Source organism: Vipera ursinii, assembly GCF_947247035.1.
Source record: "Vipera ursinii genome assembly, chromosome: Z".
Lineage (NCBI taxonomy): Eukaryota > Metazoa > Chordata > Lepidosauria > Squamata > Viperidae > Vipera > Vipera ursinii.
In genome coordinates this window covers 50,372,556-50,385,634 of record NC_139517.1, presented here as the reverse complement: position 1 = coordinate 50,385,634, position 13,079 = coordinate 50,372,556, and the positions used below count along the sequence as shown (strand labels likewise).

Below are 13,079 nucleotides of genomic sequence, written 5' to 3'. Positions count from 1 at the left end.
AGAAATGGTCTCTATTTGTCATGTTACCAAAGAGTTTTAATTGTTAGGATATTGAGACCATTTAATGCCTTTTAAATGGGATTTGCTATAGATAATAGATGTGGAATGTTGCATTTTATATATGTTAAATTAATGTTAACATTTTAGAGCTTTTAATTTTTTGCTGGTAACTATATTGAAAACAATGATACTTGATTTCTCTTTTATGAAGAAATGGGTATGGGATGAAGAGTTTTAACTAAGAGCAGATGAAGACTGTGCAATTGCTTATATTTGCTATGTTGATGGTGAAAGTTGTTTCTTGGCGATGGAGGGGTCTTCATACTTTTTTCTTGATTTTTTTTGTTGCATTTTAATAAAATTATTTTAAAAAGAATCCTGTTGAACTTTCCCATGGTACTTGGACTTGTACCTTTTCCAGTCAAGTGCGATACTGTGCAGCAGTCTAAGCAACACTTATGGATCTTAAACGGGGCTATCCAAAACATCTTAAAGTCAAAACTGCACTTTAAGCAGGTTGTTCAACCTATTACAATCCATCTGAACTTCAAACATTGCAAGCTTGAAATATTTTGTCACCTTTATTCAAAGTCTTAACTACAGAAAATTACTTCCATTCACCCATGATTCGAATTGAAATAATATCAATTATAATATTGTGATAGGACCATAGTTCAGATAAGATAATTTTCTCAATAATTTTCTCTTCATTTCATTAAAATACTTTACATTCATCCATTGAACTTACGTTCAAAACAGTCTTCAACACATTCCAATACACTTTCTCTTTGTATATCAGTAGCATTTTTTTTACTGGCATAGAAAAAAAAACAAGGTTAGCCAATTATAAAGTATTTCTAATCTGCAAACTCTGCATTATTGGCAAAAATAGGTCAAACTACAGTACAGCATTGCAGCAAATCAAGCCATCCTGGATAAATGACTGTCCAGTTTCTTCTTGAAAACCTCCAGTGATGGAGCACTCTCAACTATGGGAAGCAAGTTCCTCCAATGGTTAAGTGCTCTCACTGTCAGGAAATTTCTCCTTAGTTCCAGGTTAGATCTCTCGTTGAGAGCTTCCAGCCATTGCTTCTTGTCCTACCTTAAGATGTTTTGGAGAGTAAGTCAACCTCCACATCTCTATGACTTTCCCTCAAGTACTGGAAGACAGCTACCATGTCACTCTAATCCTTCAATTCATTAGGCTAGACATACTTAGTTCCCTAACTGTTCATCCTAAAATTTAGCTTCCAGATGCTTTATCATCTTTGTTGCTCTTCTCTGCACTCTTTCTCAGCATCTTTTTTGTCTCTGTGACCAGAATTGGATGCAATATTCCAAGTGTGGCCTCACTTGGGCAGCACAAAGTGATATTATCTCTTATTGTGATTTTGATGCTATCCTTGCGATGCAGCCTAGGACTGCATTGGCCTTTTGATAACTGCAACAAACAACTGGATCAGATTAAAGTGGTAGTCCACTAGGACAGCTAGATTCTCTCAAAGTTACTATTGCTGAGACAAGGACCACCTATTCTGTAACCATGCATTTGTTTTTTGCTGCCAAAACCCACTGAACTTCATCTTACTGGATAGGGCCTGTTGCTGTAGTCTGTCGACCCGGCTTGGGTCCGGGTTATCTGAGGGAACACCTGCTGCCGGCATCAAGCTCCCTTCGTACAGTGCACTCCCACAGGGAGGGTCTTCTCAGCGTACTGCCGGTAAGAGACTGCCAGCGGACAACACCAAGGGATAGGGCCTTCTCAGTGGGTGCGCCTGCCCTTTGGAACCAGCTGCCAGTGGAGCTTAGGACCACCCCCGACCTCCGTTCGTTCCGCCTGGACCTGAAGACCTGGCTCTTCGAGCTCTCTGGCCCAGGCTGAGAATTTTAATTTTAATTTTAATTTTAACTGGGGTTTTATTTGTTCAGGGACGGATATAATTTTTTAAATCTGTTTTTAACTTTTGTATTTTTTGTTTTAATTACCCTGTAAACTGCCCTGAGTCCTTCGGGAAAGGGCGGTAAATATAATAAAATAAATAAATATCGAGATCACTGTGAATAAGACCAAAATACACACACCCACACACAGGTTGTAACCCTGGGTAGACTGTAATGCATACATGTATCCTGTATTTATAGGAAATCACTAATAAAATAAATAAATAAATGGAGTAATTCCATTTCTACAGAAAGAAAAAACAGATCTGAAAGAACATAAATTTTTTCAACATAAAGTATATTTAATAAATCACAAGTTTGGAGTGAAGCTAATTTTAGCCCTTTGAAATAGTTTTGAATGAAATTACAAGTATACCATGATGATTTTGCAGGTTCAGTTCCAACCATAATAAAATGAATATCACAAAAAATCACACAAATAACACATTTTGTTTCTCATTGCCTGTAAAGGTTATATTTATCAGACTATACATGTAATCCTTGACTTATGACCACAATTGAACTCAAAAGTTCCATTGCTAAGCAAGATAGTTGTTAAGTGAGTTGTGACCCAATTTATGACCTTTTTGCCACAATTGTTAAACAAATCATGTAGTTTGTCATGGTTCCGATTAATGAAACAGATCAAAGAACATTCAGGCAGTTTTTCTAAAAAGTCTATAATAATGAGAACGAAGCATCAGCACTCATAGATGGATGCCAGAATCTGAATTCTCCTCCCCTGAACACATCGTATCATACACAATTCCCTCCCTTAATTACACGTCATGAATCACATTCTCCAATGAGTTTAACATGCAAAGTTTCACTTCCTTTCTGTAGCGCACGGGTCAACCTTCTCCTTCTCCCCTCCCCCCGCTTAATTGATTCAAAGCAAAACAGTTTAAAGGAAAAGGCTGCCTCTTATATTGTCTGAGCAAAAACATCCAATGTTTGCAGCGTTGACACAGTTATTAAGTGAATCTGGCTTCTCCCATTGATTTTCCTTGTCAGAAGCTGGCTGAAAAGGTTACAAATGGTTATCACATGACCCAGTGCAACCGTCATAAATACATGCTAGTTGTCAAGTGCCTGTATTTTGATCACATGACCATGAGGATGGGGCAATGGTAGTAAATAGGAAAACTGGTCATAAGCCACTTTTTTCAGTGCCATTGTAACTTCAGTCACTAAATAAATGGTTGTAAGTTGAGGATTACCTATAGTCTAATAAGTGTGCAATAGCGTTATTTTTTAAAATACAATTAGTACATTAATTAAAAATACTTTACTCTTAAAACGCTAATCATGATCTTATTAATAATGAAAAAGTGTAAAATATTGCCAAACTTGAGAATTACCAATGAATTGAGTACATGCTGTTGAAAAAATATACGAACTTGCTTAATGCAAGTTGCCACAAACCCATCAATTTATTAAAAAAAATGCCAAAATGTGACACAGACTTACAGGAAAAAAAATCTGCAAGGCACAATAAAACAAAGTACAATAAAACAAGGCATCCTGTATATGTAAACGAAGTTTGAATAATAATTAAAACCTCCAACAGGACAAGAGATAAAAGATAATCAACATGATTAAAATTGAAAAAGTGATGTGCACATTGAGAGTAATTTTATCTCTTTTTTAACCACTAATATTTACAGGTAGTCCTCGACATACAATTGATAGCTTAATGGGCATCTGAAGTTATGACAACCCCAAAACTACTTATGACTCAATCTACAGCACCCCCATATTCATTCATCTTTACAACCAACAGCAGGGATGCTGCAATGACCCCTACTTTTCTTCCCCATCCAACTGAGTCCCTGCAAGCATCCCCAACTTAATGGCTCTCTGCTGGCTTTGGACCTGGCTCCCACCCCAGCAGTCCCACATACTCCTCCTCATCTTTTGAACAGTTCTGCAGCCTTCCATAGTGCTCGAATGAGTTAGTTTTTTTCTCGGCTGCATGGTATGATTCTGGAATTGTGCTGCGTGGGCAAGGGACAAAATCACTCAATTTTGCCTCCTTAACAAGGTTGCACAGTACTATGGAAAGCTGCAGAAGGTTTGTGTATTACTATGCAAACCACATTAAGGCAAGAAAACGGAATGATTTGAACCTGGAAATGTGGTGGCAACCTAGAAACGGCCATCATTTTACCACAGGACAAACTGCTTTATTTTGCTGCCTTAACAAGGTTGATAATTGTGGCAGAAAGCTTCTGAAAAATGCAAAGCTTTTTTATTATTATCGATTGCATTGGGAAAGCAATGATTGGGAGATTATTAAGTAAGATGCTTCACTTAACAGCCATCACAACATGCGACTGTAATGGGTACACTCCTTTATGGTCATATATCAAGGGCTATCTATATATGTCATGTTACAAAGTTTTTCTAAGAATCTGCTTTATTTCAAAAACAGCCTACTATTTATTGTGGTAGAATTTACATTAAAAATGCTCAAAGGTATTAAACCTAGAAGTTTAGAAGCATCTGCATATTTCTCTTAATTTTATCAATATAAAATACTTTACTATAAGATACATTGTTTCTTATTTTATTAAACCTCTTTTTATCTATTTCAATATACTTTAGGAAATAAACATTATTAAATAAACATAATTAAACATTAATGTTTAATTACCGTAGTCCATTGAAGAATCTTAGCCTATATGTGTTCTTTAAGTGATTCTGTTAAAAAGAGAAAATATAATGCTTTTTGAAAAGAAAAATAAAAGTTCAATACAGCACAGTAGGATTACAGATTAGTCTGGATAACCACATATTGCTTTAATATCAGGAAGGAGCTTTCATTTTCTACTGATAAACTATTTGTACACAATTATTCCTCTTATAAACCATAATTTTCAATTACTTGCTGATTAGAGTTATGTATATCCATCACCCACTAAATATAATTTATAATTGAGATTAGCTATTTTCACTTGAAGGTGGATTAGTGATGATGAAATTTAAAAAACCCTTTAATCTGCAACATTCTGTTACTCTTTTGTGGCAAAAACAGTGAACTGTTCTATGCCACCTTAGACTACAAAACTATACATTTGCTCATCCCATCAATATGGTATAAATGCAATCAATACAACATATATCATCTTCTATTAACAACATCCCACTATTTTTTACATTAAAGAAGCACACAGTATTCATCCTTAAGAAAGTTGTTCTGAAATGAAATTCTTCTAAATATATTAGCAACCTTACACAGTATAATGTATTAAGGAGAGAATAAAATTACATTGTTAAGCTAAGCATTTAATATGTTATTTTTGTTTCATAGAGCAAAAAAAAGTTGTACAAGATGGCCAAGTTTTGTTTCTCTCAACAAAATATCGCCAGAGATATATGTCTCAAAGTTGCTGGAACCTCAGCCATACTGTAGAAGGCTGCAGTATGTGGTCAAACAAATGACTATATCTCTGCAAGTATTGCATTGGCAAACATAACACTTTACCAATGTTCATTGGGGACATGTGTGCATGTTCACACAAAATTTCATCAAAATCCGTGATTGTCAAGCAGGAACCCCCAGACCACTTGACATGGAATGACCCTTAAACAAATGTTTGTAGCTGCCCAACTCACATAAGTGTCACAACCTTTTTTCTTCCACTACCCAATGATAAATGAACAGTGGAAGACTAGAACTAGCTATACCAACACTAGCTTAAGAGACTCCTAGAGCTTTAAACTGGTGCCCACTAGAAGATAGAAAACAAGATAGAATAACAAAATTGGAAGGAATTTTAGAAGTCTTCTAGTCCAACCCCCTGCTCAGGCAGGAAATCTGTACCATTTCAGTTTAAATGGTTGTCCAGTCCTTTCTTAAAAGCCTCCAGTGTTGGAGCACCCTTAACTTCTGGGTGTTATTCCACTGATTAATTGTTCTGTCAGGAAATTTCTCCTTGTTTCTAGGTTGCTTCTCTCCTTGATTAGGTTCCATCTATTGCTTCTTGTCCTGCCTTCAGGTGCTTTGGAGAAGAGCCTGACTCCACCTTTTTTGTGGCAGCCCCTTAGATTATTGGAACATTGCAATCATGACCTAGACCTTGTCTTCATTAAACTAGACATACCCAATTCCAGCAACCTAAACGTAATAAAATAGTCTCCGTTGTAGTGTTAAAAACTGGTGGCCCGCGGGCCGAATACGTCACGCTCAGGTCACGCCCACCCCAGCTCCGCAAAGGCAAAAATCGTCGCGATACGCAACGATACGTTATGTGACGCGATCGAGTTTGACCTTATTAAGAGCTCCATGTTTTGATTACAATATAATTCAATACGCCTTATTTCAGACCCAAAGACGGAGAAGGGGAAGAGATTAGAAATTCTTAAACCCGGTCCCCCAAACGAAATCTTGGCACAAAAACTTCGAGAAACTACCGAAGCGGGCTTTCCGCATTTCTCTCACCAGCGAATTCATAATACCGAAATTTGTCCCGCTCCTCTCGTTTTGAAAACGTCGACGTATCTCACAACGCAAGCGCACCACAGAACAGTTCGTTGGTCAGGCCTTCGATACGTCACAAAAGATGAGGGCGGATGAAGAAAGCGAACTCAATCAGCATTTTTATAGATCTATGCAAAATTTGTAATTAGACTCACATAGAGAAGATCAGCTTGCGAGTTTACAGTTGAGACATTTGGATCACCTGTTAGAAATTGCCATGACTTTAAAAGATAAGAGGCTCGTAGTTACAATTTTTGTTTTGCCCCTCTAATAAAACATGAATAAATATATTTATGTTTTAGTTTTCCGTATCAATTATACTACTAAAACTTGTGAAGCGTTAGAAGGTTTCGTGTCCATAGAGGAAACTTAAAGAGCAGGACGCAATTTAGGAGTCCAATAGTCTACAATTCAGAAAAAACGAACGTCTGAGAGAACTATTTGAAGAAAAAGCCTATGCTAGTTTGTACCCCTGGAATAAATCTCGAAGGAAAGTTGCTAGCTTCCGCTATTTGCGGAAAAATAAAGTATATTTTCAGAGCATTTAACAAATGTTATCATGTGATGAGTAAGACCTATTTCTGCCGTTCAAATCCTAGTCTTTTCATTGTACAGTTTAAAAACGAGGCTAGACATTGGGCATTAAGGGGGGGGAAACCCTCAAAGACCCAGTTTTTTCCTCTTAGTGTTCTCTTGTATACCGTTTTCCGCCCCTGGAAGAAAGGGAAGGAGCTATCCAGGAGGGAGCTTTTATCCCTGAATTGAGCTTTTGCTCAGTTTGACCTCGTAGTCTATGAACTCATGGAGGAAACTAAGATTTTCTGGGCGCCTTCCCCAAGTTTTGCAGTGACCTGATTATGAAATACAACGGGGTAAGAAACATGGTTACAGCTGGAAATAGACTGAGAATAGTCACTGAATTAATGACTGGGCCAGGACGTGAACGGGGAGCGGAGAACTGCGGCATAAAGTCCGTTTTTGGCCACGGAAGTTTATTTTAGAGATAGCACATAATTATGCTGGCAATTCTGAGAATTGAAGTCCACGCTTCTTAAAGTTGCCATGGTTGATAACAACTGGCTTAGCCAAATCTACCTCCTATAAGTGTGTTCCTCAAAGAAAAAGCTGGACAAAATAGACTACTAAATTAGGATACAAGTCTAACAAACAAGGTAGCCTGTCTAAGCTATACTCAGGTGGCTACCTTAGATTCCACAAAAGAAAAGATAACTTATTGTCACATTTTTCTGTGAATACACTGACACATTAAAAATTAAATCCTGATGCTTGCTCTCAAAAGAAAATAAGCATATACCTACACACAAACATGCACACACATAAATATATGCTATATACATCACAGTCCATTTTGAATACATAGCAGGGGGGGGAAGAGTCTTGAGAGTGTTATGCGCTCCTGGCTATTTTCCTTCATGACCAGAAGCAAGCTCGCCTGACCAATAACCAGCCAAGACACAGTGAAGGCCTTTTGTTTTGTTTATTGCAATAAGTGGGGAGAGAAGCTATCAAAGCTCGGTTCTTTTCAAAGTTCCAACCCAAAATATTCCCTTCTTTATACAGGTCTGTCCCGGCTGCACATCCCTCCTCTTTCCCCATTGGCTGAGGTACTATGAGGTTACACTCTTTCAGACTGCCTCCTACATATTTCCTGCTACATACTAAATTATACATCACATGTACATTAAAATTAAGAGATAATTTATGCAAGGTGTGCCAGTTATTATTAATCAACTAATTGCACATGCTCAGTTGCCTCAGTTCTGGCCCTTTTTATGACCTCTTAGAAAAAAATAGGTTCTTTCCTGTTTTGCTAGTTATCTTCTCTTACAGATGTTTTATAGCTTGTCTTCTTCCTTTCCCACTCTAAGACCTAGCTAATTTTTTCCTACATATTTCACTTACATCCTTTCTTTGTGCTATCCTTTCCCAGTTCCCATATATTATAGTTGCTTCTCTATTCAGTAAATTTCCACTGCAGCAAATTCAGTTTTAAATATCTCTTTCAATATTAAAATTTGAAGACTTTTCATTTACTTCTTTCAAGAGTTAGCAAGATTGATACTACATGATACAAAGCTATTACAGAAAATGGTAATTATAATTGCAATAGATTAACAGAAGGCTCATAAAAAGGGCATACACAAATTCTTAAATATATAATTGTTATGCAAAATGTTTTTTTTCATTTTGTTAATTGTCCCATACTACCAGATTTTTCAGATTTCAGATTTTTCTGAAATACTTTTTCAGAAGAAATATTAAAAGTTGTTTTTCCGTTACTCTGCTGAGGAAGTCATACTAGCTACTCTCCTAATCAGCATAAAAGTATTAGGGTAATACTGAAGAGGATAATTGATGCTTTATCTCAATCTTTTTAGATGGCCTCTTTTGTTATTTGGGGGTATTGGAAGATTTTCCCAGGGTTCCCCCTCCTCCGAGCAGGGAAAAAGACCACAAGAAAACAAGACGAGCTGCTGGAAAGGAGTTTAATTGCTCAAAAATAATATAAAGCTTGTTTTTGGGACAGCTGATAACTGACTGGCACATAAGTAAGGTTTTTATATGATTTCTGAGCCTTTGGTGATATGCATGCAAATAAAATCAGGAAACACAACTGTGATATAGTGCTTTATGGTTGGAGAAATATTCTGCTTGTTATCTTCTTTATCGAGAAAAGATCTCTCTGATCAGGCATATGGTTTTTCTCTGTTGGCATTCATGGTTAAGAAAAACATAGACTTAGGTGCAAAGTTGCCATGCCTTTAGATGTTGATTAGCTCCCGCACTTGGATTCTGGACTTTATACCCTGCCACCTATTTAGTGTTTTAAATCATTGTTTTCCCAGCTAGCATAAGGTTGTCTGAGACAATGTATTCTCCACTTATGGAAAAATTGTATTTCTCTGGCTGTTAATTAGTGGCTAGAGATTCTCTTTCCACAATCCATTTCTATCAGCAATCGAAGCACCTCAGGCAATTCAAAGAGCTTTGGGTTTATTGCCTCCCTGGCTTTTGGATACACTATAGCTCCATCTTAATGAGTTAAGAATACATTGTATTTTGTGAATGGAGATGGCATTTTTCTCGGCTCTTAAATGGAAAGGGGAGACAAGGTTATTTTCTGAGGGAATTTCTTCCTTCTTCTTAGGGAAGTTTTCTAATGTGTTTCCTAATAGGAGGTTTGAAAGAATATGCAAGCATATGCAAGGAGTAAGAACAATATATTCTACAGGTTAGAACAGGTTTTTTTTACTGATACTTGCCACATTCCTGAGGCAGAAGCTAAGTATCAAATGTTTCCTCTCTGCGCTTAGAATGTTGTTGATTCCAGTCCATTTCTTATTCCAAAGAAAAAGCATGAGGCAATCTGCTTTTTGGAAAGGTTCCATTTCGTTCCCAACAACAGTAATAAGGTGTGTTCTTGGTGGCAATTGGCAAATTGGAATGGCAAGCTGGTGGGTTTTTATGTGTTTTACAGTATTTTATTCCTATCATGTTGATGTGACTGTGAGGATGTTTTTTTCTATGTTCACAAAGTTTGACAGAAATATCTAAATTGGAGTTATTTTGTTGTGCATAGTGTAGGCCAGACATGTCAAACACAAGGCCCGGGGGCCGGATCTGGCCCGCGAAGTGGTTTCATGTGGCCCGCGAAGCCATTCTGGAAACAGTGAGGGAATGGCCCCCACTGCCTTGGCCCTGGCCCAGAGACCCTCCTTCTGCCAGAGACCCTCAGATCTGTCCCACTCCTGCCCAGGCCCCCATAGGCACCCTTGAGGCGAACGATGTAGAGCTGGCCATGCCCACCCAGTAGGCCACGCCCACCCTGACCATACCCACCCGGCCCCCTGAGGACAACTGCAATGCTGATGCGGCCCTCAATGAAATTGAGTTTGACACCCCTGGTGTAGGCTAAAGGTATGTATGCAGATATGGGTGATTTTGTGTTCCTAATTTATTCTTACCTCTGGTGATCAGTTTCAATATCCTATTAATCGTTTTTCATCTCTTGGAGATTGATTTGCTACACAGTATTTTAATGGGTGAGGGAAGTCAGCTCCCCAGAGAAGGAAATATTAAAAGGGCAGGAAAATATATTTCCTAAAAAGAAATTGAAGAACCAGGAAAGCATGCCCAGTTTTCTTAATAGTCTCAAGTCTCCTTCCCCCCAGGCAGAAAACCAGTTCTATAGACATGCAATTGTGAATTATCAAGAAGGTTGCAGCTAGAAGCTTAGGAAGACAAAGGCCTAACATCTACTTACTCCAGCCCCAGGGAAGCAGGGGCTGGGACATACCAACAACCATCAAGAATCCTAGAAGGGCCCACCTGGACTCAGGTCAGGATACATGACACAGGAAATAGCCTCAAACAGGAACAGGAAATAACTCCAAACAATAGAGTCTAGGCCAGGGGGTATAAAACCCCACTACCCACATGTGCTCAGTCCTTTTCTGTTGGATCCATCTTTCTGTCTGGCTTTTCTCTGTAATAAACTGTAACCTTCTTCCTAAAGCAGTCTCCATGTTGTTTATCCCCGGCTTGGATGGAACCATGATGAAGACTTTTCTTCCTACATGGGGATCCAGTATTATGAACGGGCAACACTGTATCTTTATGAATGAATCAGTTTCCTTAAGGTTGTTTGGCGTCTGTCTTAGCAGTTAAAGGAAGACAGAAAAAGCTTGTCTGTTTTATTTTAATGGGGATTTTCTATTTTGCTTCCTGGATGATTATCTTCAAAATTGTTTTTTAAGAGATTCCAAGGGTTGGGGGGGGGCGTTTCTTTACAGGAACAAGCCAGCCTCAACTCTTCCAATATCTTCATAAATGACTTAGATGAGTGAATAGATGGGGAATCATCAAATTTGAAGACGACACCAAACTGGTAGGAATAGCCAACACTCCAGAAGACAAGCTCAGGATCCAAAAACCCTTGACAAACGTGAACAATGGGCCCTATCCAACAATATGAATTTTAATGTGTAGAAAAGCAGTTTTACATTTAGGCAGGAAAAAATCAAAGGTATAAGTACAGATTAAGTGAGACCTGGCTCAAAAACAGTAACTGTGAAAGGAACCTTGAAGTTCTAGTGGATGATCAGTTTAATATGAACCAACAGCGTACAGCCGCCGCCACCAAAAAAGCTAATACAATCCTGGGTTGTATAAACAGAGGCATAGAATTGAGATCACACAAAGTATTAGTACCGCTTTATAAAACCCTAGTAAGACCACGCCTGCAATATTGCAACTAATTTTGGTCAACATACTACAAAAAAGATGTTGAGACTTTGGAAAAAGTTCAGAGAAGAGCAACTAAAATGATCAAAGTTTGGCTAAAAGAAAGAAGAAACGGGTGACATGATAGCAGTATTTGGGTATTTGCCATAAAGAAGGGGTCAAATTATTCTCCAAAGCACCAGAGAGCAGGACAAAAACCAATGGCTGGAAACTTACCAAAAAGAAAAGCAACCTGGAATTAAGAAGAAACTTCCTAACAATGAGGGCAATTAACTAGTGGACAGCTTGCCTTCAGAAATCATGGGTGCTCCATCACTAGAGGTTTTTAAGAAGTGACTGACAATCGCTTACCTAAAATGGTATGGGTTGTCCTGCTTGAGCAGGGGGCTGGACTAGAAGACCTCCAAGGTTCCTTTCAGCTTTATTCTATTCTACTCCATACAAAATATCTAATATTGAGACTATTAAGAAAAGCAATAGGTTCCTTTGATTTCTTTTGTCTCTAGATACAAATATGAGCTCAAACAAGATAGAACTGGTACAAGTAACTAAGATGTTCCTTCCTTAATATTCATTTTCCCTTTATATCTCTGAAGAAGCATTAACCACATTGTATTAGTTTCCTCAGACACTTTGGGATTAAAGGTAGCCGTCTATTTATGACAATTGAGCTTAAAACATCCACTGCTAAGCACAAGAGTTATTAAGTGAATTGTGCCCCATTTAAAAATCTTTCTTGCCACAGTTGTTAAATAAATAACTGCGGTTGTTAAGCAACTAATCTGGCTTCCTCCAGTGACTTGTGCTTGTCGGAAGCCAGATGGGAAGGTTACAAATGGTGATCACATGATAGCACAACTGTTATAAATACATGCCAGTTGCCAAGCACCCAAATTTTGATCATGTGACCATGGGGATGCTGGAATGGTCATAAGTGTGAAAAAACAGTATTTTTTTCAGTGCTTTTATAACTTTGAATGGTAACTAAATAAATGGATGTAAGTTGAGGATTACTTATAGGACTGGGGCTGTATAATGACATCATTTTATTTATTTATTTATTTTTATTGCATTTATATCCCGCCCTTCTCCGAAGACTCAGGGCGGCTTACAAGCTTAGCAGTAGCCTTCATTCCATGTATATGCCTGCTTATTAGGGCTTTCACACACACCCCCCCAAGCGGCATTATTACAAAGTCAGCTTAATTGCCCCCAACAATCTGGGTCCTCATTTTACCTACCTCGGAAGGATGGAAGGCTGAGTCAACCTTGAGCCTGGTGGGATGCGAACCTGCAATAATTGCAGGCAGCTGGTGTTACTTAAGGAGGCGTTAGCCCACTGCTCCACCAAGGCTCTTTTCATCATGTGGGGTAATGATGGACACTCAAA

At 38.2% G+C, this 13,079-nt stretch overlaps 1 protein-coding gene across 1 annotated transcript in view; it reads right to left on the bottom strand.

Annotated features, from left to right (window-relative positions):
- CENPC (centromere protein C) overlaps positions 1-6,445 on the bottom strand; it is an 87,938-nt gene extending 81,493 nt beyond the window's left edge. The window contains exons 1-3 of the mRNA XM_083377155.1: positions 6,386-6,445; positions 4,598-4,644; positions 749-813 (exon numbers count right to left, since the gene is read on the bottom strand). Of these exons, the coding sequence (XP_083233281.1) occupies positions 749-813; positions 4,598-4,644; positions 6,386-6,397 (124 nt within the window). The 5' untranslated portion in view covers positions 6,398-6,445. The remainder of the gene's footprint in view (positions 1-748; positions 814-4,597; positions 4,645-6,385) is intronic.
- Between the last annotated feature and the right edge of the window lie 6,634 nt (positions 6,446-13,079).